General features: G+C 34.7%; 1 protein-coding gene across 1 annotated transcript in view; it reads left to right on the top strand.

The window, feature by feature from the left end:
• Positions 1–25,276, top strand: part of LOC115213859 (bone morphogenetic protein receptor type-1B) — a 106,747-nt gene that overhangs the window by 60,927 nt on the left and 20,544 nt on the right. The window contains exons 2-5 of the mRNA XM_029782800.2: positions 4,922–5,097; positions 14,384–14,504; positions 16,280–16,388; positions 22,949–23,072. Coding sequence (XP_029638660.1) covers positions 4,922–5,097; positions 14,384–14,504; positions 16,280–16,388; positions 22,949–23,072 — 530 coding nt within the window. The remainder of the gene's footprint in view (positions 1–4,921; positions 5,098–14,383; positions 14,505–16,279; positions 16,389–22,948; positions 23,073–25,276) is intronic.

The following is a 25,276-nucleotide window of genomic DNA, read 5'->3' on the forward strand; positions in this document are numbered from 1 at the left end:
AGCAACCAGAAGAGTTGAAAAAGGTCTTTCAGAGGGAAATGTAGAGCCTGGTTCTCCCAATGGTATCACCATTGCACATGGAGCAGTATATGCTGTTAACTATCTTCACCAGTTCTACGTTGGCTGGGCCCTGGAACATGTCTCTGGTTGTATAATTAAGTTTGTTTCTTTATAGATCTGTTGTTGCTGGTATCAACACCTTTAGCTGGCCTAGAAGGGATGATATTGACACTTGTCACAGAAATGTGTTCTATGGTCCTATCCAGTTGGTTGGCACTGAACCCTATACAGTTATTGAGCTGGAAAGCATCAAGAAAGCATTTGCTCTTCTCACAAAAAGCCACTGTAGAAGTATTTTGAGCTGGAAAACACAGGTGTCTCTTCATTTTCAAACAGACCTTTGTCCTGAGTGTGTTTCTTAAGGGTATTTTAGAATATTCTGGCTTAAAAGACAAAACTTATACCCCTTTCATTTGTAATTTGATGAGTGATTTTTTGTAAACAGTCAGACTTTGTATACAATTATGTATTTATTTTATATAATTATTCGTAATTTTTATATTTAATAACTATGTAGTTTTTAGAGCAAGTTTGACAAAACTGAAAAGGAGCTAGAGTATGTGATTCATGTATTTGGTCAGTATAATAACTCCTTCATGTGCACAAAAAGTTAAGATTGTTGTTCTTAAATAATCATTTACAATATTTTCATTTTAATTGATGCTCATCTGTGTATATTTATTTTCTAGATTCCCATTTTAAAGCTAAATGTAGATTTGCTCCAAACTTTGTGGAAATTTATGAAAACTTTGCTCAATTGAAACAGATTTGGAAATTAAACTATGTTGTTGATACACTTGCAGTATAAATGTTTACTTCATAACAAGTTATTGAAGTGGACACATTTTCCCCTCTGCAACAGTATACTGTCCTACAAGTTGCTGTCCCATTCAGAAAACCTGAAAGATTGGGATTTCTTTCTGTTATCTTTTTGACAAACAGAAAATATTGTAATTCAGCATCCAATTAGTTTTTGTATATTATTACAAGATTTAAAAATGAAATTAAAGCTTTAGAAAAAGGAAATTTTCTGTTCCCCTCCGCAACAGCACACATTTTGTGTTCTACAGTGTCAGAAGATCATCATATAAAAAAAGTCACACACTGACACAGGTTACTTTGTAAAAACTAGAAGCTTCACTGCTCAAACAGACTCAAATGTCAAAATGTTAAAAAATTATTATGAGAAAAGCACTTCTGATTTTCCCCTCTGCAACATACAGAACACTGTAGAATGTACCGTGTGTGTGTGTGTGTGTGTGTATATATGTATATATATGTATGTGTGTGTATATATATATATATATGAGATATCATCATGGCTGCTGCTACTATCTTTTTATTTATTTTTATCTTATAGCATTATATTTCAGTTACATTAGATTGTTGCATTAGGTTGTATTTTCAGCAGTATGATGGATTGTGTGAAAAATAAGTTTAGGTTTTTTTTTCAAAATTTCTTTTTTTCAGTTTTGGTGTAAAAAAAAAAGATGTAATAAAATTTTTGATTGTGATAAAAATAAACTTGTAATGTTAAGACTATTTGTCATGGAAATATATTGGTCTACCAGGTTGTTTTTGAAAGCTATCTTTAATTAAATATAAATAGAAATCTTAGAATATGCAACATCAGGCTGTAAGTAAAATCTTTTAAGTGCATCACATGCTGTTAGTCAAGAAAAAAAAATCTAATAATAATAATGTATGGAAAACTAATTGTGTGTGTATGTATGTATGTATGTATGTATGTGTGTGTGTGTGTGTGTGTGTGTGTGTGTATATACACATATATACATCAAAGTTTAGCTATTTATAAATAATATGTCTAAGCAATTAAGTATGTAATGTTTTTCTTAATCATCACAGAAATATTGTTTTGTAATTAAGTAGCATTTGTGAGAATTAAAAAATGATCCTTTTGCAACTGAAATTTGAGGACATTGCAAGTGAGACTTAACAACTGTCCTAATCAACTGCAAGATTTAATTTGCAGTGAGACTAGCACAGCTTTTGTAGTAATCTTAGAATTTGTGAGAGACATCGCTCTTGCGATACTTTCAGAATCAACTTAACATTGTAAACCTAGAAAAGCTTGAGCTGGATTTTCCCCATCATCAGCTGAAAAATGATGATGATAAATGGCTGCGTAACTAATTATTTTTGTATTGTCGTTTTGATTTAACTCTTTTGTTACGATATTTCTGTTGAAATACATTGTCTTTTGTTTCCAATAACTTGGAAGAATAACTGAGAATTTAGTTGAATCAATTTTGTTATTTTTAAAGCTTATGTTTGAAAAATAAATTAACAGAATTTTGATGGAAAGTTTTAATTTAGATTATTTTAAAACAGGACGTTTGTATCATAAAACCAAAAGTATTCTAAGGTAGATTGATATCAAAAGTGTTAGCATGATATAGTTTCAATAGCTCTGCTATATTATAAGCTTCCTCCAAACAACACTGCTCTAGTTTTATGGCATCAACATCAGATGAGAGAGGAATTTTACTTGGATGGAGTGCTAGTCTGTTCAAACTAACAATTCCAGTGACTGGGTACTCATTATTGACAGTAAGATAAACTGAGCTAAATACTGTGAAATACCTACAATAGGTTATAAATGAATATGAATGAACTGATAAGTTGTTTTATGCATGCATATGTATTCATATAGAGAATCATTGTATAAACATAAAAAGGTAAATCCATGATAATTAAGAGCTTGTTAAACTTTGGCATTTTATTACAGTGAATCCAAGTGGAACTGACTTGCATGCATCTGCATAATTGGCTAAAATAATCTTTAAGAGCAACATATTTCAAATAAAAGTAGTAAAGCAACAGTTGTTTCATTAAAATAAACATCATTAACTGTGTCATTACATAATTTTGACACAAAATTATTTTGAATTAGCTTAAACACTGTATTTACCCAAATCATCAACAATGATATGTTAGCCTTTTAAACTCAGTTTAACTTAAATTTGATTTAAATTAATTATGTATTGCAATTATGTAATTATACATTTAATAATGTTCATCATAATGAAACAACTGATGTCTGGTCCCAACATGGCATTACAAGGCAAATAAAAGTTGCTATGTACTGTGTATATCTTTTATCTTTTACTTGTTTGTCATTAGACTGCAGCCATGCTGGATCACCACCTTGACATTGACATTATTCATTTACTTATGTGAGACATAAACCCTTTACAGGCATCATGTAGGTGTCCTTGAACACTTCCATCAGAGATGTCTGAGACACAGAGGTCTTGAGAGGAGCCCACATCCTAAGCATTGAGGTGATGGTGCACAAGCACTGTTTACATTGTTTGGATACATGATTGGAGGATCCCTAAGCAGATACTATATGACAAATTTTTCTGTGGAAAGCACTACCAGCAGAAACCAAGGCTACAGTTTAAGGATTGTTTAAAGTATGTGAAATTTGGGAGGTCAATTGGGAAAGCACTGTTTGTCATTGCTATCAATGGAGCAAACAAGTAAAGGAAGGAATGGGTATTAAAAAGAAATATGCATTTTTCATGCCGAATTTAAGCAAGCTGCTCGAAAATGCACTGCCAGTGTAGTGAATGGGGGAAGCTTTGTCTGCAATATCTGTGGACATATACATTTATCAAGGGCTGGGGTCATTAGTCACCAATGGAGCCACAAGTATGAATTTGTTTTGAGTGCACAATGTTATTAATAGTCAGTAATAGTCTTCCTTGTGTGTGTGTGTGTGCATGCATGTGGTGTAGTGTGGTGTGTGTGTGTATGTTAGTTCAGGGTCATGCATACAATTTTTTTAGGCTTATCTCTGATTACTGTAGGATCAGAAAAATCTTTCCTTGGATAGATCAGTTTATCTTAGTAACCTTTCCCCACAACAAGAATTGAATTTAGCATTGCAAGTCAATACTTACCAGTTTTACATGGATATACTGAACCATTTGAGAGTTAGGCAAGTGTGTTGGCCATGGACACACTACAGTATTAACAACAGAATACAATCTTCTGACACCTTTGTTTTTCAAAGTTCTTTAAGCTCAGCTATTCACACTTTCCTTTTATAGATATAGATATCTTAGTAATTAATCTCCTAATAAGACATTAAGACAATTGGGCAAGTATCATGCAAAAATAAATCAGAATTTAATAAAAAAATAAAATTTTTAATCTTTGATCCTATTCTGCCCAAGACTGCTTTTGGTTCTGTGGTACAAGCTTTCTGTTTTAAAGTGATCCAAGTCAAAATTTCATGTTAATTTTTGATCCAAACATGAGCTTAATAACAACAGTTATTTTACTACATTTTTCATTATTTTTGGAATGAATCGAAATAAAAAGTATATTTCAACAATGTGGTTACAAAAGGGTTAAAAGAATAGAGACCCAAAATGTCATCTCAATAAGGGTTGCAATTTAAGTTCAGTATACACATACAGAAACAGTGCTTGGACACATTGTCAGTGTTGCATCCTAGAGTCACTGGGTGTTTTGGGTCTTTCAACATACATCCTCATCCAATTGATCCTGACCCATGTTAATCAATACTAAACAGTATTCTACTGACCCCACCAATTACCTCTTTTCATCCAGATCTATCTGGCTCCAATCATCTGCTTAATAACAGTAAAGCTATTTTACTATATTATTCATTATTTCTTAAATCAATTGAAAAATACAGGGTATATTTCAATAGAAATATGGTAACAAAATGGTTAAAGGAATCATCCTCATCTTTCCCAGCATGGTCTTGATAATGGTTGTAACTTACAATGTATTAAAAGAAGTCTTGTCTATTACAAGTATTTATTTATGCCTTTATAAATTTGTATTTCATTTCCTTTTTCAGTGGATTCATTATTGTGTTTCTGCAATCCTTGTGCAGGAGCTGTCGTCAATAATTCTTGCCTTGCAAAAGAAGGAAGCAAATGTTTCACTGCAATAGAAGAAAAAATAGAAAACAATATAGCAGTTGATGTTTGGAGTTTTGGGTGTTTGCCTCCACATGAAAGCACTGTCCTTCAGGTGAGTTTATTTCCATTTTGCAATTTTTCAAAGTATTCTAAGTTTCCAATAAAGATGTATGCATACCTTTGTTCATGTGCACAGGCATGCATGCGCACGCGCACACGCACACACACACACACACACAATGGCTGATTTCTTTTTTTTTTCCTCATGCTCACACCTAATGAATTGGCAAAGATCATCCTGATTAGAAAATTTTTATGCAAGTCTTGATGCCTGACTGCTCAAAATGGGGGAAAATTGGAGTTGTTTATCTGCTGTATCTTGGTGATACTAATGCATAAATAAATACCCAGATGCCAGCCTCTTTATCTTCTGTACTAACCATATATCAGTCTCTCTCTTCTTGAATACCAATATTTAGCAGGAAAGAGAATATCTTCAAATGTTATTTTTGCAACTTGATTGCTCCTGTCATCTCCTGAGTGGAAGTTTATATGATCCTAGAAACAACTCCCTTTGTACCTTGAAGGTCTACCCTGACACTTCACTAATTTTATCTTGTGTAGCTACAGTTACATGAGATGTAAAGATTATACATGTAGCTACAGCTACAAGAAACTTGTTTTGCGCTGGTCCTTGCTCATGCTTTTACTCCTCATCTCCTAGCATAAAGCCCCCTCCTTGGGGTTCATAGTATTGCAAGCTGCATAGTGATTTCATTAGTGCTAGTAGCACAAAAAGGGCACCCAGTTTACACTGTAAAGTGTTTGGCATGATAGAGAGGGTCTCTGAGTTTCTAGGTTGTCCTTCATTTTTCTGTTAGCGTTTCAGTGAAGTTCCTTCATATCTTCCTGGTGCCTGATAGCCTTTTCTCCACTGAAATACCAACCTTAAAACTTTGAAATGGGCTGGCTGCTCATCTCTTGGCTCTACAAGTAGAAGTAAAACTTTGTCAAAAGAATGGTGCCGTTGATGTTTGGTTAACTGAAAATGTAGCAGACTTAATGATGTTGACAGACTGCTGAACTTGTCTGACAGAACTTTTAGATATTTATTATCATTATTGTCATCATTATCATCTTTTTCCATGCATATCCTTACTGGTATGTGTTGGAAGGTTTGACAGGCTCTAATGGGTTTGAGGACTGCCTTGTGTTCCAGTGTTTACTTTGGCATGGTTTCAGTGGCTAGATCTCTTTTCTAATGCCAACCATTTTACAGAGTGCACTGGGTGCTCTTTTCATACCACCAGCACTAGTGAGGCTGGCTTGTAACTTGCAAGCATAAGATCACCCTTGATTGAGTGGGACTGTAGTTGAGAGGGAGGTGGCTTTATGTTAAATGATAAATGGTTAGAAGGGAACAGGTTTCTTACTGTGGAAGAGCTATATAACTACTCACATTAGTACTTAAATAACTTAGATATGTTTCAACCAAAGATTGGCCTACATCTGTTCAGCTCTGTACCCATGTCAGTCTTATTCCCTTGATTTCATGATTTTCAGTTTTTTGGTCCCATCAGTAGTTGAATTGGCTGAAATACAGAGGATTGCCAAAAACCCTCCCAAATTCATCATTCTTTATAAGTGTTTCAAATGTCAATTACTCTGGAGAAAATTGTTAAATAATGTTGTTCTGAGGGCCACAACACAGTTTTTTTTTTTTTTTCGAAAAGTTTTGTATTCTTAAACTTCAAGGCAGCATTTAAGCTTGCTTTTCTGCTGAATGAATTCTGCCATTTGACTGGAAACCACCAGCTGCTTGAGGTTTACTCCATTAAGCTTTGTTATTCTCTTCTCATGTTTATATAAAGAAATAATGTGAAAAAGCTTTTAATGATACATTGTACTGGAGTTGTTGGTATTTTCTGTTGTTACATTTATAAATTTATGAATAATACCTTTTATTGGCATTTAATTTTGACAATGTTGTTATTATATGTTTCTTTTTTTCTTTTTATTTGCTGTTACATTTGTCTTTGTCTATTACTTTCAATGCAAATGTGGTTGAGTACAAATTGTTGGTAGAAATGTAGTTAAATGTTAATAATAATGATGACAATTAACTGCTGTAGTGGTTAGATGTCTTTTGTCGTTGTTGCTCTCGGATGACTGTCAGCACTTGTTATTTAGGGTCATTCATTGTTCTAGCTGCAGCTGTTATTTATCTTTTTTTGTTTGTTTGTCGCACAGATTTGCAGGTATTTGTCTCAAAGCAAGACTTAAAGTTTACAACAAGCGCCTTAATGTATATATTAATATCTTAAGTGATTCTACATAATAAGTCATGCAAGAAACTGCTATGTACCGTTTCTGATTTGAACTGATGCTTGCAACTGAGCAAGTAAAAAAAATCAATTCGAAAATTGCATTCATGCTACAGGAAATAGAACAAAACTGAACAATTAAAAAAGAAAATTTTTCTCCCTTAGTCAATTTTTATTTCTTTAAATGTAAATTTATTTAAATGGTTTCAAATAAAAAGAATTATGCTAGTTATTGTTATTCAAGATGGCTGCTGTCATTGTAAAATGTTTTATCATTATTTCTTGGTGTGTACTGTATAAAATAGGTGCAGAGTGGCTAAACGGTTAAGAAGTTCACTTTGCAACTCAGATCCTAGGTCCAATGCCACTGTATGATATCCTGGGCAAATGTAATTTTCTGTAGCCTCAGGTCAACTGTCAATTCATGTCTTATGGATAAAATTGTATGGAAGCCTGTAGGCAGCATAGTACCTGTAATTCAAAAGATTACAACCTTGTTATACATACAGGGGTTGGACAAAATAATGGAAACATCTTAAAATTTCAAACAAATTTATTTTAATATGGGTAGGACTGCCTTTGGCAGTAATTACAGCTTGAATTCTACAAGGTATGAAGTCGTACAAAATTTGAATTTGTTTCCAAAGAAATTTTTGTCCATTCTTCAGCTAAAACAGTCTCCTGTTCTTGTAGTGATGATGGTGGAAGATATCGACTCCTTACTTGGTTTTCTAAAATGCACCATAAACGTTCAATAATATTGAGATCTGGAGACAGTGGTGGCTAGATAAGATGTTCAACTTCACTAGAATGTTCCTCGTGCCATTCAGTAACAACTTTAGCTGTGTAAATTGGTACATTATCATCCTGAAAGATTACGTTTCAATCTGGAAACAGTTCTGCAACCATAGGATGAATTTGATCAGACTATTAATTCTGCCATGATGGGAAACCACAGGGCTGGTGGATTTCCAAGATATAGACCCCCCCCCCATCATTACAGATCCTATTCTATGTTTAAGAGTTGGAAGAAGGCAATCTGGGTCAAATGCTTCTTTTGGCTGTCTCCGCATGTATGCTCAGCCGGTGGTCAGAAATGAGGTAAAGGATGAATCATCTGAGAAAATACCATTCTTTCACTGCTCTAGGGACCAATTCTATAGGTTCTTATTCCACTCTAAATGCTTTGCAACATTTATTTTTGAAAGTAGTGGTTTTCTGATTGCAGCCCTCCCATGAAATCTAGCTTTGTACAGCTCCTGGTGAACAGTTTTTGTGGAAGCTGGGTTCTCGAGGTGGTCATTAAGCTCTGCAGTAATTTTGGGAGCTGTACTTTTGTGATCCTTTCTAACAATTCACGTAAGAGTCCAGCGGTCCGTATCTGAAAGTTTCGGTTTTCTTTCGGAGTTTTGTTTCGACAAGGAGGTTTTGACCTCTTTCTCAAAGGCTGTCATTACTTTTGAGACAGTACTTCTTGATACACCAAACATTTCAGCTGTTTTTGTTATGCTAGTGCCTGCCATACGAGCACTAACAAATTGACCTCTTTGAAAGTTCAATAGATATGTCATTTTAAGGAATTTAAATTACCTTTTCCTGATGACGTCTGAAAAGAAAGAACTGAGTGAAAGTAAAATAATAATGGTGACCTGGCTGAACTTGGGTGTGCAAGCGTGTGTGTATATCTGAGGAAGGTGTGTGTATGTGTGAATGGGGGCAAGCGTGTGTAAATGTATGTGTGGGTAAGCTGCAAATTATGTGCACCTTTGTTTGTATGTATGTATGTGTATGAGTAACCTAGTGTGTGCTTTTTGTGCATATTGATGTGTGTATGCGTGAGGCTATCGTGTGCGTGCACATGCAAACACTTGTGTGTGGCAGTTGCTGTATGCTTGTATGAGTGGTGTGCACGCACACATGCATGCGCACGCACACACACACGACAGGTTTCATTAACTTTCTGTCAACATCTCAGAAAGCTTTGGTTGGCCAAGGACTATGGTAGAATATACTTGCCCAATGTGTTATACAGTATGACTGATCTAAAAGTGTGTTGTTCGAAACTAGACTTTTTAGCCACATAGCCATGCCTTTGCTTACGTAATTATGTACTCCGAGTATCTATGTACACATATGCACAGCATAATGTATAAATTAAAGATAGCAAATTGTAGAAGAAATTGGGAAAATAATAATAAAAAATGACATTGTTTTTCTGTGTAATAGGTTGTGACCTATTGGCAAGAAATTGCTAAACCTGTAGAAATTAATTCCATATAGAATTATGATCAGTTCTTTGTGTGTAATTAGAAAGTGTAGCCCTCAAGCTATATTGGGAATTAGATGAAAACTTACAAATGTTTACTGCAATTAAAACAGTTTGTAGGTGTTGTAGTTTACGGAGACTTCTGTTAACATGTAATGTTAATAAAGACCATGATTGGTTTTTAATTGCAGTCTTTAATCAACTCCAGTTATGAACAGGGTTGATTAAATTGGTTATGCCCTCTTCTAAAATTTGTGCTCACATACCTATGATAGAAATTATTATTATTATTATTATTATCATCATCATCATCATAGAAGGCTATGAGCTAGTAGAATTGTTAGCATGTTGGACAAAATGCTGCTAAGCATTTTGTCTGTCTCTGTGTTCTGAGTTCAAATTCCACTTAGGTCAACTTTGCCTTTCATCCTTTCGGGGTCGATAAATTAAATACCAGTGGAACACTGGAGTTGATGTGTTCAATTTGACCCTTCACCTGCACTTGCAGGCCCTGAGCCAAAACTTGAAACCATTATTATTAATATTATTATTATTATGATTATTAATATTATTGAATTTTAGAGCAGTGCATGCCATCAAAGTGACACTGGGGTATTATTATTATTGGTAAGATGGTGAGCTGGCAGACTCTTTAGCATGCCGGGCTAAATGCTTAGTGGTATTTCACCTGTTGCTGTGTTCTGAGTTCAAAATCCCTTGAGGTCAACTTTGCCTTTCATCTCTCCATGGTTGATAAAATAAAGTACCAGTCAAGCATTCAACTTATTCCTACCCTTCAAAACTACTGGCCTTGTAACTAAGTTAGAAAACATTACCATTATTAAGTATGAACAATTGAGAAAAATGGTATATTCCAGACTAAATGCTGTATAGTATTGAGTAGGCTCTGGGTTAAATTCTGATTTTTCACTTCATTCAAGTCAACTTCGCCTTCCTTTCCTTCTAAGTTGGGTGAAACAGTTACTCATTATTTATTAGGCTTAATTTAATTTATTATACCCCTTTTTTGAAATTTGTGGACCTGTGCTGTACTTAGAAATTATTTTTCTTGTTAGTGTGGTAGACTAGCAGAAGTGGTATAGTGGTATAGTGCTTAGGCTTGTCATTCTACATTTTGTGTTGAAATGAGATTGAGGTTGGCTTTGGTTCCATCCCTCTGAGATTAATAAAATATCAACCAATTACTGATGGAGTTGATTCAATTTAATACACTTCTTCCTTGAGCTGGCAGAATTGTTAGCATGTCAGACAAAATTCTTAGTAATATTTCTTCTGGTTTTTCTTCCATGTTTTGTGTTCAACTTTATCATTCATCCTTCCAGGGGTCAATAAGATATAATACCAGAAAAGTCTTGTGATCAATGGTATTGACTAACGCTTTCCTCTTAAAATTTCTGGCCATGTGCCAAAATTTGGAACTGAGGTTAGAATCATAAGCACATTGGAGAAAAAGGCTTAGCTTCATTTCTTCTAGTTCTTTACATTCAGAGATCAAATGCTTCCAAGGTTGACACACCTGTCATTATTTCAGAGCCAATAAGATAAATACCAGTTGAGCCACTGGAGTTGATATAATCAACTGAAGCCCTTCCCTAAGATTGCTGGCCTTGTGCCAGCAGTTATCATCCATCTATCATCATCATCTTAATACCATTGATTATAATTAGAATGAAAGTGAAGACTTCAATTTTTTCGAATATAGGATTTGGTGCAGGATTCTGGTCAACAACCTGCATAGCAGCAATTGTGCTTCTGCTGAAGACTAGAGCCTTGCTTAGCATAAAATAAATGTTGTTTCAGCTTTAGTGTTTGAGTGGGGGAGGGAAGCATGTAGCTATGAAAGAAAGCAATTATTAGTGGCTTCATAGATTCATGTGTGTATAACAAAACATGATTAACTTAAAAAACAAGGATATAAAAAACTAGAAATAATTTTTTAATCTAATTTCTTGGACAATCACTATAAACCTCTAAAGAAACTGTTGGCACTAATCAAGAGATTTTTTTTTTGTCATAGAGTTTGTAAATATATTTGTTGAATTAATATTATTTGTCAAGGCGGCGAGCAGGCAGAATCGTTAGCATGTTGAGCAAAATGCTTAGTGACATTTCACCCATCTTCATATTCTGAGTTCAATTTCGGCTGAGGTTGACTGCCTTTCATCCTTTTGGTGTTGATAAAATAAGTACCAGTTGAGTACTGGCGATGATGTAATTGACAATCACCTTCCTCTGAAGTTGCTGACCATGTGCCAAAATTTGAAAGCAATATTATTTGTCAACAATAAATGAGTTAAAAATGTTGAAACATGACATATTGCTAGAATATGTTAATCTAAAGTTAACCCCCCACACACACACACACTCATTTCAGGTTCATTCCTACTGTATCACACCTTGAATAAGTGTTTTCTACTATAGCACCTGGATTATAAAAAGCTTTGTGAGTGGATTTTGTAACTGAAAGAAACCCATTGTGTGTGTAAATGAGCATCAATGACATACAAGTGATGTTGTTTGTTCTCAGTCTGCCATGGAAAACATGTTTGGCCATGGAGGAAGTATTACCCTACTTGGAAATGTATTTGTGTTATTTGGAAGTTGAGCCTCATAGAAGATGATTGGTGATTTGCTGTGCTTGAGAAGACCCAGCCCTCTGTGTCAATAAAAGCATATTGCTTATGTCTATGCCCTTGCACCAAATCTGCCCCTGACAAAATCTCTCTACCACTCTCCCACCCTGGAACTGCTTCCTTTTCTCCCTACATTCTCAGTACAATCCCTTTCCCTCTTATTTTCCATTGAACATCCCCTTCCACCTCCTCTTTCCTCCTCATGTTACCCCTCATTTTGCCAACGTGTAAGCTTTCCTCTATTACCTTGGTTCATCTATTAGTTCCACCCACCCCCACTTCACATCATCTGTGCTGCCACCTGTTGCCTCCCTGACCCACTCCTACTTCCTCCACCTTTCCCTCCAGTTGATATTAATGATTGACCACACCTCCACCTGTGTTCACTACTCCATTTCCCTCTGTTCATCTGCCACTTTCCTCTCACTCTCATACAAATTTACCCACCCACTCCACTTATATTCACCTTCCTGTAACTTGAGGATGCTCCCTGACACATCTTTATCACCATCTTCTTTTTTTTCCAAGTGAAGTGGTTGGCATTAAGGACATTCAGCTATAGAAACCATGCCAAAGCAAACATTAGAATTTAGTGCAGTCCAATGGGTTGCCAGCTCCTCTATTGAACCATCCATGCCAGTATGGGAAATGGACGTTAGAATGATTTCTCTCTCTGTCTCTCACTCACTCTCTCACACACACACACACACACACACACACACACACACACACACACACACATCATTGTTTTACTGTCTACTTTTCCATACAGAGTATATTGGGGCTGAGTTTTCTATAGCCAGAAGCCTTTCCTGTTGCCAGCCTCCTCTTAATTTCCAAGTGAGGTAATAATCTTCTTGTCTAGCAAGCAACAAACAATTCAGACATGTTTACATGGAGATCTGAAAGCAAACTATACCATATGAAAAAGTTTTTATTTTATAAAGATCAAACAATGTTGAGACATGTCAACAACATAGACATAATTTTGTGATAGATTGCAAGCAGACAATACTGTTCACAAAGCCACAGTGAGCAAAACACGTGGAGATGAGGAAATACTTTCTCTCTCTCTATATATATATATATCACAGAGAGAGAGACAGATGCTTCTTTCAGTTTCTAAATACCAAATCCACTCACATGGCTTTGGTCAGTCAGGAGCTATAGTTGAAGGCACTAGCTGTCTTTAATTAATTGTGTACAGACCATACTGAACTGACAAGAACAGTCATTTTATGTTAGCGTTGACAATATTACGGGCTTCTGTTTCTTAATCAACAATTAGAATTAATCAAGATTTTCTTCTGCTTTTTTCACTTCATTTAATTTTTCATTCTGTTATTTATTAATTTCCTTTCCTTTGCAACACATACATACGCATGCATGCACGGGTACGCACACACACACACCACATACATTGTGTGATGTTAAATTAATTATGGCCTGACATGCTGTCAACTGAAACCTATTGGATATTATTTGTGAGTGTGCATGCATGAGAGAGAGAGAGAGAGAATACTCTTTCTACTATTGGCACAAGGCCTGAAATTTTAGGGGAGGGGACAAGTCAATTACATTAACCCTAGTGATCAACTGGTAGTTATTTCATTGACTCTGAAAGGATGAAAGGCAAAGTCCACCTCAGCAAAATTTCCATTCAGAATGTATGGACAAACGAAATGCCACTAAGCATTTTGTCCAGAGTGCTTATGATTCTGCCAGCTTGCTACCTTAGAGAGAAAGAAAGAGAGAACATAATTGGCAGTATGTCTACCTCTCTGTTTGCTTGTCCCCTCAAGGGAGATAACTCTAATATTGTTGGATTCATCTCCTTGCATGCCACACACACACACACATGTGTGTGTATATATAAATATAATGGTGTTACTTACATGGAAGTTATATTTGAGATGAATTTCTGATTGCCAGTACCCTACTATCTGGTTAGGATGGTTAACCTCTCTCATCAGACATGTATTCTTCTTCACACTCCTTAAAAAAATGACAGAAGCCTTACTCAGTGTTTGACAATGCGGGTGTTTTTTATATAATTATGTATCTTTGACTCTGTGTTTACATGTATGCATGTTTGACTGTGTATGTAGGTGTTTATGTATTTATATATGTATTTTATGTTATTTATATATTCAGTGTAAAGGGGATTTGGTTCCTCATGTTACCCCTCAGACTGTAGCATGTTGTGATGGGGAAGATTACTGCAATAGAGATTTGAAGCCCACATTCATAGAACGGAGTACAACTCCAATCCCTGGTAAGTATACACTTTTTCATTTCTTGACTGATTTTTACTGATCAATATTTTTCTCTGCAGTTGATGTACACATGAATATTGTAATACATCTATGATGGTGCAAATCTATTCAAAACTTCATAGCTAATTAGCCAATGAGTGAGCTTCTAAGTGGTTGGCCAACCTGTTAAAAATAATAGCATTGTAATGCACAATTTAATGAACTTACCTTTTTGCTTACTCCCATCCTCATTGCTGTGAGTCAGAAACCATGGATGCATACACCATTTCTCTGCATTAATTCTTACTACTGGTCCTGGTTGTGCACTCAACCACAGGTCTTCCAGTCTATTCATTGATTTTACCTCTTCCTCAGTTGTTATTGACTCTTCCTTTTAAGATGTGGGTGCTCAAGACATGCCCAAAATTCTACAGCTTTCTCTTCCCAACAATTACCATAAAGGAACTAATCAGTCAGTGGTTATTGTTGTTACACAGCTGTGTTCTTGTTGGCATATTGCCTCATATTTTAGGACTTGAATGAAACACCTAAGTTTTAAAAGATGGAAACACCTTGTCTAATGAACTGTTGAATTTCCTGCTTGAGTCTAAAGATTAATTTTATTTCTGGAAACAACTATACATAGTGATGATAATAATAACATATGAAAAGGAATTTTAAAAAAAAATTGTTGCTGCCAAATGATTTTCTCAATTTTTAAAATTTAATTTCACATAGTTGTACAAATTCTGTAAGATGGTACTAGTTCTTTTGGAGATATCTTTCTAAATGAAAGTATTTTTCATTTTTTGTTTGTTTATTTTTAATGCTTATATGACATGGGTTTTAATGTTTATTAGTAAATTTGAAATACTGAATTGTAAAGGCCATAGTAGTAACAGTAATAGAAAAGTCAGGAGTCAGCAAGTCTGTAGGCCAGAGACTGGAGTGCATTGGTGTGCAGTTTCTTGCCAATCAGTTGAGTGGTCATTCCTTAGATATGACCTAGGATGCATGTGTGTGTAATATCATCATCATCATAATCAGTAACAACAGTAGTACTATCTAAGATATGGGAGTAATACTTCATTGTGGATCTAATTTTTGTAGAGTATCAGCAGTTGTTCTCGGCTGAAGTATTTTCTGGCTTTGCTGTTCTGTTACCACATACCAAACATAAATGAATAACTGATAAATGTATAATTCACTTAGCCCTTTCTTTTCTTATTTATTATATGATTAAATAAAAACAAATAATTGCATCAGTTTAATTATTACCCTAATATATATTTGTGTTATTCTTTATCATCATTTAATGTCCATCTTCCATGAGGGCATGGGTTGCATGGTTTGACAGGAGCCTACAAGCCCAAGGATTGCATCAGGTTTCAGTGCCTGCTTTGGCATCATTTCTGCAGCTGGATACCCTTCCTGATGCCAATCATTTTACAGCATGTTTCAGGTGCTTTTCTCATGGTACAAGGATTAGTGAGATTGCCATGCAGCTTGGAAGACTAAGCTTCCATCAACTGACTGGGTGTATAGTAGAGGGGGAGTCAGTTTGAAGGGTTAAAGTGTTAGAGATGGGACCAGTACAGAATATGAGTGGCCAGGGTAGAGTTAGAAAGAGATAAAAATAGTAGGAATGAGTAGACTCTCAAGATACAAGGTGAGTAAAGGTGGGTGGGGACAGGAGAAAAGGTGTGTGGGTGGGTAGAGGTTATAAAAGTGCATGGCTATATTTGCAAGAATATATTTATGCTATTATGTTTTGTTTTTTTTAAAATCTTTTTAGGTCCTCAAACTGATACCAACTTTAACAATACCTGCAAAATTGTTGTTGCAGTTTCACTATTATTTTGTGTAATATTGTTAATTATAGCAATGCACTGGGGTCATCAAAGGTAAGTTATCTGTTGGTTTTGCTTTCATCCATTTTTTTTACACCAACCTGCCAGCAACTATCGCTTGTTCTACGATACAAACTTCTTCTTTTAAAGTAATCCAGATTAAAACCTTCCATTAAAATTTCCATTTAATTTGTTCCAAACATCAGGTTAATGATGACAAAGTTGTATTATTTTTTCATTTTTTTCAAAATTAATTTCATTATTTTCAAAATTAATTTCATTATTTTCAAAATTAATTTAATTCAGTGTATTTCAACCAAAGTATGGCAACAGAAGCCTTATTTAATAATAAAAAGATTGTTTTGTTTTTTTTATCCAAGATTTATCTTCAAATTCTTATATTTTTTGGTGGAAGGATGAATTATGCTGTTGTGACGTACAACAGCTTGATAGTTATGATAAAGATGCTGGTGTTCAGTTTGGAATTTACTGCTGCACTTGTTTGGTCTCAAAGCAAACCTGTGCAGTTGATACAAGTTGGAGTTTTGTTTCACAATTAAGTAGTTGATGCAGATATGAAAATAGTTTGCTGGAAAATATATACAAAAAAATATGTATTTGAATATAGAGATGCTTGATGAATGCATAGTTGTAGTTGCTTGGTGAATGCATGGCCATAATCACTTGATAACGTTAGCTCCTCTTCTTTTGCCTTGGATTGTTATTAGAGTACAAGTATTTGTTGTGTCTTTTAGGTTAGGCATTTAATTTATTTAACTTAGGCTATATAGGAAAAGGATGCTTTCAGTGTTGGAAGGTGGAATGATCTTGCTGTCGCCTGAACTGCCACAAGGCACAGTGAGAACTGAATGAATGAATATATGGGAAAATAGCTTTGGTGGAACCCATGTCATATGTTTCAAAGCAATTCAGAAATGCCTTTTTATGGGGTTTTGCAAAGAACCAGAAACATTTTTTTGTATGAAGGTGTTTCACTTCTGGATGAAATTATCGCAGATTATTATATCATATAGTATTATGAGCTTGTTATTCTATGTCTACTTTATCTCCAGCTAAGTGACTATAACTCACCAGAAGTTAGGAACAATTGTGTGAAGTCTGTTTTACTGATGAGGTCAAGTGCTTGTATAATCAATAGTTCAAGCTTCTGGGGGAAAAGACAATCCTTCAACAATCTCATAAGGCAATTAAAAGACAAACCTTATAAATTGAGGTTTGTAAACTGAGTTTGTAAGCAGCTTTTGAGTCTCAACTTGAGCTTACTAATAATATCCTTAGTATTCGTTGAGTTCAACTTCACAATACTTTTTATCCATGTTTAGCAGTGTTTTCAAAGGGGTGGTGGAAAATTTTATATGAGTCCTGGGGACCAAGAAGACAGTAATGGAGAGCAAGTGGTGCCCCCTCTATATATAGTTTAATTCTTTGTCTTCTATTTCAATATCAACCTTCAAAATATAATTCAGTAGCCTCTCAAGTATAAACTTCATGATGTTTTGTAAAGATTTATGTAACCCTCTTAATACCAACCTGTTACAAATCAGTCATACTAAATGTTCATATTTAAATAAAAATCTCAATCAAAACATTACATTAATGATATTGCAAGACTCCAATGCTCTCTGTATCCTAATTTATAAAATAACATATTTTGTTACTTAAACCCTACCTAAATCTTGATGCTTAATATTATTTGAAACACTTTTTACTCAGTCTACTCATAATTGAGTAGAAATTGAGTCATAAATGGTTCAAGTCATTCAGATATTCTTTATGTAAATATGATTTTATTAGGAAACAGTTAAAACAAGTGTAAACTATTTGATAAAGACATTTATAATGTAAAGAAAAAAGAAAATTGTTATCAACAGGATGTCAGTGAGATTATTCTGGAAAGAATACATTAACATCTTTTGAAATCATAATAGAGCTGGCTCTTAGGTTCACGACAGGATATTTTAAGGATGCCTCTGATGTTGACAGCTGCACTTCTTTTGTTTGAAGGTTGCACAATAACAGCAGCTATTCACTTCAATTTTACCTTTGTTGTAAACTGCTAGAATTTCATGTTGAGCAGTGAAAATGCTGCTTCCTTACTGTGACACTTCAGTTTCTTTACCATTGCAATTGGAAGACACTATTCAGTGTGTATATATTTTAGTTCAACATATGTCTTTTATCTGACCTTCTACTCTGATGTTTAAGCCTGAAAAATGCATCTTGTTCTTGTTCAGCCACTGGCTTGTCTAATTTACCATATCTTAACATGTATAAGGAATCTCCTCATCATTTGGGCTTAAAATTTGGGAAAAAGGTTTTGTAAGGGATTATAATACTATCCATGTATCAGAAACTCCCATTTTTTTAACCCGTTAGTGTTTAAACCAGCCATATCAGGCCAAAATTGTCTTCTTGTTATATGCTCAAACCAGCCAGCTCTGACCTTTCACACCTACCCTACAAAGTCATTCTAAAAATAAACAGGGGCATCATCAAAATCTCAGAGTTACAAGATGCTGTACAATTAATTTAAAACAATGTGATTAAACAGGCTTTACATTTGACAGAGTAATCTGAATGCTAAAGGGTTAAACCTAATTTTTGACAAAAATGGGTTCCTTATATATATATATATTAAAATATGGTAATTATCATTGATAACAGAAGTTATAAATAATGCAACAGATTTTTAGTTTTAAATATTTTTATTATTGATGAATTGAAGGTATTTATGCATAGCTTTGGGACACTATGTATGAAATAATCTTCATTGGGAGGTGAATGTCATGTGGTGTGTGTGTGTGGCAAGAAGCTTGCTTGCCAACTACATGTTTTGGGGATTAGTCTCACTGTATGGCACTTTGGGCAAGTGTCTTCTGCTGTAGCCTTGGGCTGACCAAAGCCTTGTGAGTGGGTTTAGTAGATGGAAACTGAAAGAAGTGTGTGTGTGTGTGTGTGTGTCCGTCCCACTAGTGCTGGTGTGTTTATGTCACCATAACTTATCGGTTTGGCAAAAGAAACCAGTAGAATAAGTAGTCTGTCCAATAAGTTTGATGGAAATTTCTTCAAGGTGGTGCCCTAGCATACCTGCAGTCATAAAATTACTCTGGAAGATGGGAATAATAAGTGGAGCTAGAAAAAATAGCATAGGAGCTTTTTGTGAGCACACACAAAAATGTTTCCCATAAACAAACTTAAAGGATATATATATATAATATAAAAACAGACACTGAAGCCTGGTGCAGTCTTCTAACTAGCCAGCTCTTGTCAACCCATGAAAGCACGGAATGTTAGATGATAATTGTGTGTGTGTGTGTGTGTATATATATATATATATATATATATATATATATACACACATGTACACACACACATTCACATACATACATTCTTAGATATAAAGGTGGGTGTCTCACTTGACACATGTGTTTGTCTCCACTTTTCCATGCTTGCGGGTATCAGATTGAATTTATTGAGGCAAATTTTCTGTGGCTTGTTTTCAAGTAAAGTAATATTTCCCCATGGCCAGACATATTTTCATGAAAGATTGAAAAAAAAAAGGACACTGTTTGTACAATGGTGATGTTTGTTTTCAACTGTGGCGTAGTGACAAGATGACAATACAAGGAGACATTATGTATGTGCATACATATACATATGCATGCATACATGATGAGTGTCTTTGAGTTTCTGTCTACCAAATCCACTAACAAAGCTTTGGTTGGTCCTGGACTATAATGGAAGACACTCAACCAAGCTACCAGCAGTGGGTTTGAACCCAAAATTATGTGATTGGAAAGCAAACTCCTAAACCTTTCAGCCATGCCTGCACTTATCATGACCATGGATTATATAATATATGTACATATTTATGTTACGTTAAGATTTTTTTTTTGTATCTGAGGAGGATTATTATGCCAATATGAAACATGCACTAGTTTTATTTCACTTCTTTTATTATTATTATTAAGAAATTGATTAATCAAACTACTTAATTGGTTAAATGATTAACTAATGATAATAAAAGAAGTGAAATAGAACCAGTGCTTGTGTTCCTTATTATCATTGTGACCCTCCCAAGATGTTTCAAAATCTATTTCAATGCAATTACTCATCATGAATTTTGCTAACCAAATGCAAAAACATAATGATATTTTTATCATGATTTTAATTTAACCCTTTAGTGTTCATGCTATTCTGACAAATGCAATGCTTATTTTTTTCACATTGTTTAGAATTAATCAGCCATTATCTTGTAACCTAGAGATTTTAATGATGTGAATATTTTTAGAATGACATTGTAAAGTAGGCATTAGGGCAAGATCTGATGAATTTAAACCTAAAATGGATAGAATATTTTGGCTGGTTTAAATGTTAAAGGCTTTGGTTACAAAAACTTTGGTTTCAGGTGTGTTGTTATTAAGTGTTAAGCAGAAACCAGTTGTCTCATCTAGGGTACTGTGAAGCAACCAGTCCCTCATATTACTGCCTCAGCAATCCTCTTGGCAAGATGTTTTTTGTTTACTTTTTATTTTAAATTTCTATTATTAATTTTGTTTTTATAGCCTGTTTTATCTGTCCTCCTTCTACTTAAAAAATAAAAAAAAGAACTTGAGTGCATTTTCCTTGTCATCTTGAACTTCAATGACTCTACTCCAGAGTCATTATCTTATTTGTGATTATTAAGTGTGAAAACTGAGATAGTCCAACTTATCACCAACGAACACATTAACTTAAAAGAAAGAAGAAAAAAAAAAGCTGGGCTAAACAACTCTGTTTACTAAAATAGTAGCTGCTGTATGTAGCTACTCCAGCCACTCAGGCCTTGCAAGCTGCACACCAAACTATCCACAAAGTCCTTCTAACTCTCTCCCCCCCCCATCTCACATGCCAGCAACACTTTAGATCACTACAATTACTACGAGTGAATTTTCCATCCCATCCACATGAAATAGAGTAATAATAATAATAATAGCAGCAACAACAACTCTGCTTATTACATCAAATTAACTGCAATTGTTGATTGTTTACATTAGGCCGAAATACTGAGCTAGGCTGCCAACTATTAACTACTAATACATCCCTCAGGAATTGAGACTGTTGTGTACTGACTGGGTTAGTCCTGCCTGACTCCTACGAGCCATTATAGAAGCTTTTGATCATATATAAACCTAAGATATAGGCACAGTCATGGTTGTTTAGTTCAGGAGTTTGTTTCCCAACCCCTTGGTTACAGGTTCAGTCTCACTGTGTGGTACCATAGGCAAGTGTTTTCATGATAATTCTGGGCCAACCAAAGCCTTGTAACTAGATTTGCTAGATGGAAAACAAAAGAAGATTGTCATGTGTGTGCACATGTACGTGTCTCCTCATCTTGACATGAAGTGACATCATATAAGCAGTGTCTTTCTGTGAAAACGTATCTGGCCATGGAGAAATATTATCTTACTTGTAAACATGTGAGGGCTGGTGATGGGAAGCCATAGAAAATTTGCCTCAATATATTCCATTCAGACCATGCAAGCAAGGGAAAAAAAGTAGACATTGAAACAATGATAACAGGTAGTAAAATAGAATAACAAATCTTGTCTTTCACCATCATCTACATGGAATCTAATGTGGTCTAGAGTACGAATCTGTAAGCTGTCCCTAAGTGTTTTCTCAGCTACATACAAGCTATTGATTGGTTTGAGTAAATATCTTATAACACTCATTTAGCAACAATTAGATTATTAGGAGACTAATGGATTGTGATCTCCCAAAATCTGCACTTAATAACAATTGATAAGAGTTGCTAAATTATTTCATAATTTCAAGTTCTGTTATTAGTTCTTTTACATAAAATTCTTACTAGAAATATTAATTTGTAAAGTTATTTAGCTAGAAATTTGTAAAGTTATTTATAGGCACAGGAGTGACTGTGTGGTAAGTAGCTTGCTTACCAACCATATGGTTCCGGGTTCAGTCCCACTGTGTGGCACCTTGGGCAAGTGTCTTCTACTATAGCCTCGGGCCGACCAAAGCCTTGTGAGTGGATTTGGTAGACGGAAACTGAAAGAAGCCCGTCGTATATATATAGGTCCAACCCATGCTAGCATGGAAAGCGGATGTTAAATGATGATGATATATATGTGTGTGTCTGTGTTTGTCCCCCTAGTATTGCTTGACAACCAATGCTGGTGTGTTTATGTCCCCGTCACTTAGCGGTTTGGCAAAAGAGACCGATAGAATAAGTACTGGGCTTACAAAGAATAAGTCCCGGGGTCGAGTTGCTCGACTAAAGGCGGTGCTCCAGCATGGCCGCAGTCAAATGACTGAAACAAGTAAGAGAGCTCTTTTGATAGCAACCCATCTGAAACTCCTGATTCTGTGATACAAATTTGCTATTTTAAAGGAATCTAAATGAAAACTTTCCATAAAAATTTTATGTTAATTTTTTTATCCCAGGTTGGTAATGACAAAAGTTAATTTACTAAATTCTTTATTATTTTCAAAATTAATTGAAATGAAGGTAATTTCAAGAAAAATACACTAACAGAAGGGTTCATTTTTTAAATCCAGTTTTTATTCAAATATTTTTTTTTTTGTTGCAGATTTTGTCGAACAGGATTACTAAGATCCCAGTACATGGATGAAGAAAATCAGATACACCCAGGAGAATGTATTAAAGACTTGATAAACCACAGTTCTGGTAGTGGATCAGGTTTACCACTTTTGGTGAGTTAAAAAATTTGTGGGTGCTGCTCTTGATGCTTACTAGGTTCTGTAGTAATAAACTGATTGAGTGACATGGTTTCAGTCCTGGTTGAAACCATTTCACTTCATTTACAACATTAATAATATACTTTTGAGAAATACAAATGTCAATATCTACCATTTCTTCTTCTTAGAACATCAAAGGAAATAATGGTAATAGTAATAATAATAACAGCAATAATAATGATAATAATAATCCTTTCTATTCTAGGCACAAGACCTGAGATTTTGGGGGAGGGGGTTAGTTGATTGCATTGAATCCAGTGTTTGGTACTTACTTCATCAACCCTAAAAAGATGAAAGGCAAAGTTGACCTTGATGGAATTTGAACTCAACGTAAAACTAGAAGAAATGCCACTAAATATTTTGTCTGGCACAGTAACAATTCTGCTAGCTCACTGCCTTCAATAATAATAATAATAATAATAATGATTCCAAATGTTGACACAAAGCCAGCAATTTGGGTGAAGTGGGTAAATTGATTACATTGACCGCAGTTCTTAACTGGTACTCAAAAGGATAAAAGGTTAGCCTTGGCAGAATATGAACTCAGAACAAAGATGAGTGAAATGCTGTTAAGCATTATGTCAGGCATGCTAAAGATTTTGCCAGTTTGCTACCTTAATAATGATAATGATGATAATAATAATGATGATGATGATGATGATGATGATGATAATAATCATTATTATTATTATTTCTACTATAGGGACAAATTCTGAAATTTTGAGGGAGAGGTCTAGTTGATTACATCAACACTAATGCTTTACTGTTATTTATTTCACTGAACCTGAAAAGATGAAAGGCAAAGTTGACCGTGGCAGAATTTGAACTCAAAATGTAAAGATGAACAAAATGCCACTAAACATTATTATTAATAGTAATAATAATAATAATAATTCTCTCAAATTTTGACACAAGGTGAGCAATTTTAGGGGAAGGGGTTTATTTGATTATATCAGCCCCAGTAGTTGACTGGTACTTTGTTATCTATCCCAAAAAGATTAAAGGCAAAGTTGATGTTAGCATAATTTGAACTCAAAACATAAAGATCCAGAAGTAATACTATTTAACATTTTGTCCAATGTGCCAGTGATTCTGCCAGCTTGCCACCTTAATAAAAATAATAATTGTTCCTAACTGAGGCAAGAGACCAGCAGTTTTGAGGGTTAACTGATACCATCTACCTTTATTATCTTAGGGTGGTACTTCATTTTTAAAGATATCCAGGGGAATGAAAAAGCAAACTTGACTTTGGTGGGATTTGAACTCACAACATAAACTGCTGGAAAAAATACTGCTTGTTATTTTCTCTGATACTTCAAAGCAGTTGTATTTAATTTGCAAGACCAACAGTTTTGACGGGAAGCAGTTAATTGATTCCATCCTGAATATTCTGGTAAAATCAAAATATGCTGATCTCCTTCACAAAAACATAGACCCACATATGACTACACATTTTACTGATCAATAGTTATTTATTGAATTATTTTATTTACAGATTTTGAGCCCTTTTATGTACAACATTTAAAACTAAACTTTGTTGAAGTTGATCCTTTCCCCCACCCCTACAAAACAGATGGTGTACTTCAATATTTACACTATCTGACTATTCATAGAACCAAACATAAGTTAATAAAAACATGTATATTTTACCTCCTATACTTACTTATGGGTACTAGAGTGTGGCTGTGTGATTAAGACACTTGCTTCCCAACCACATGGTTTTGGGTTTTAGTTTGGGGCCAGTTTGTTTGATTAAAAACCCTTTGAAGCAGCACACCATAACTGAAACAAGTAAAAGATAAAAAATACGGCACCTCTATATATTGTAGCACACACACACACCCTCATGTATGCTCTCTCACATACATGCACACACATTCACTCTTACCTACTTCCTCGTGGATGCAGCAGTTGAGTATCATCTCTGCAGTTCTATTCTGAAAGGTCACCCAGGATTTAATTGGCTGTCAATACAAGTGAGTGCATAATAATGACTGACCAAGACAAAGCAAACTTTTGCCTGTCAAATTGACTATAGCCGTTTCTACTACATCTATAAACAATTACATCTCTGACTAGTGAATTTAATTAATTACATCATATTAACTGACTACACACACACTTGCATACACGCACTCACTTTATACTGATATGTGCAG

This window comes from Octopus sinensis, linkage group LG7, assembly GCF_006345805.1.
Source record: "Octopus sinensis linkage group LG7, ASM634580v1, whole genome shotgun sequence".
In the NCBI taxonomy this organism is placed as follows: domain Eukaryota; kingdom Metazoa; phylum Mollusca; class Cephalopoda; order Octopoda; family Octopodidae; genus Octopus; species Octopus sinensis.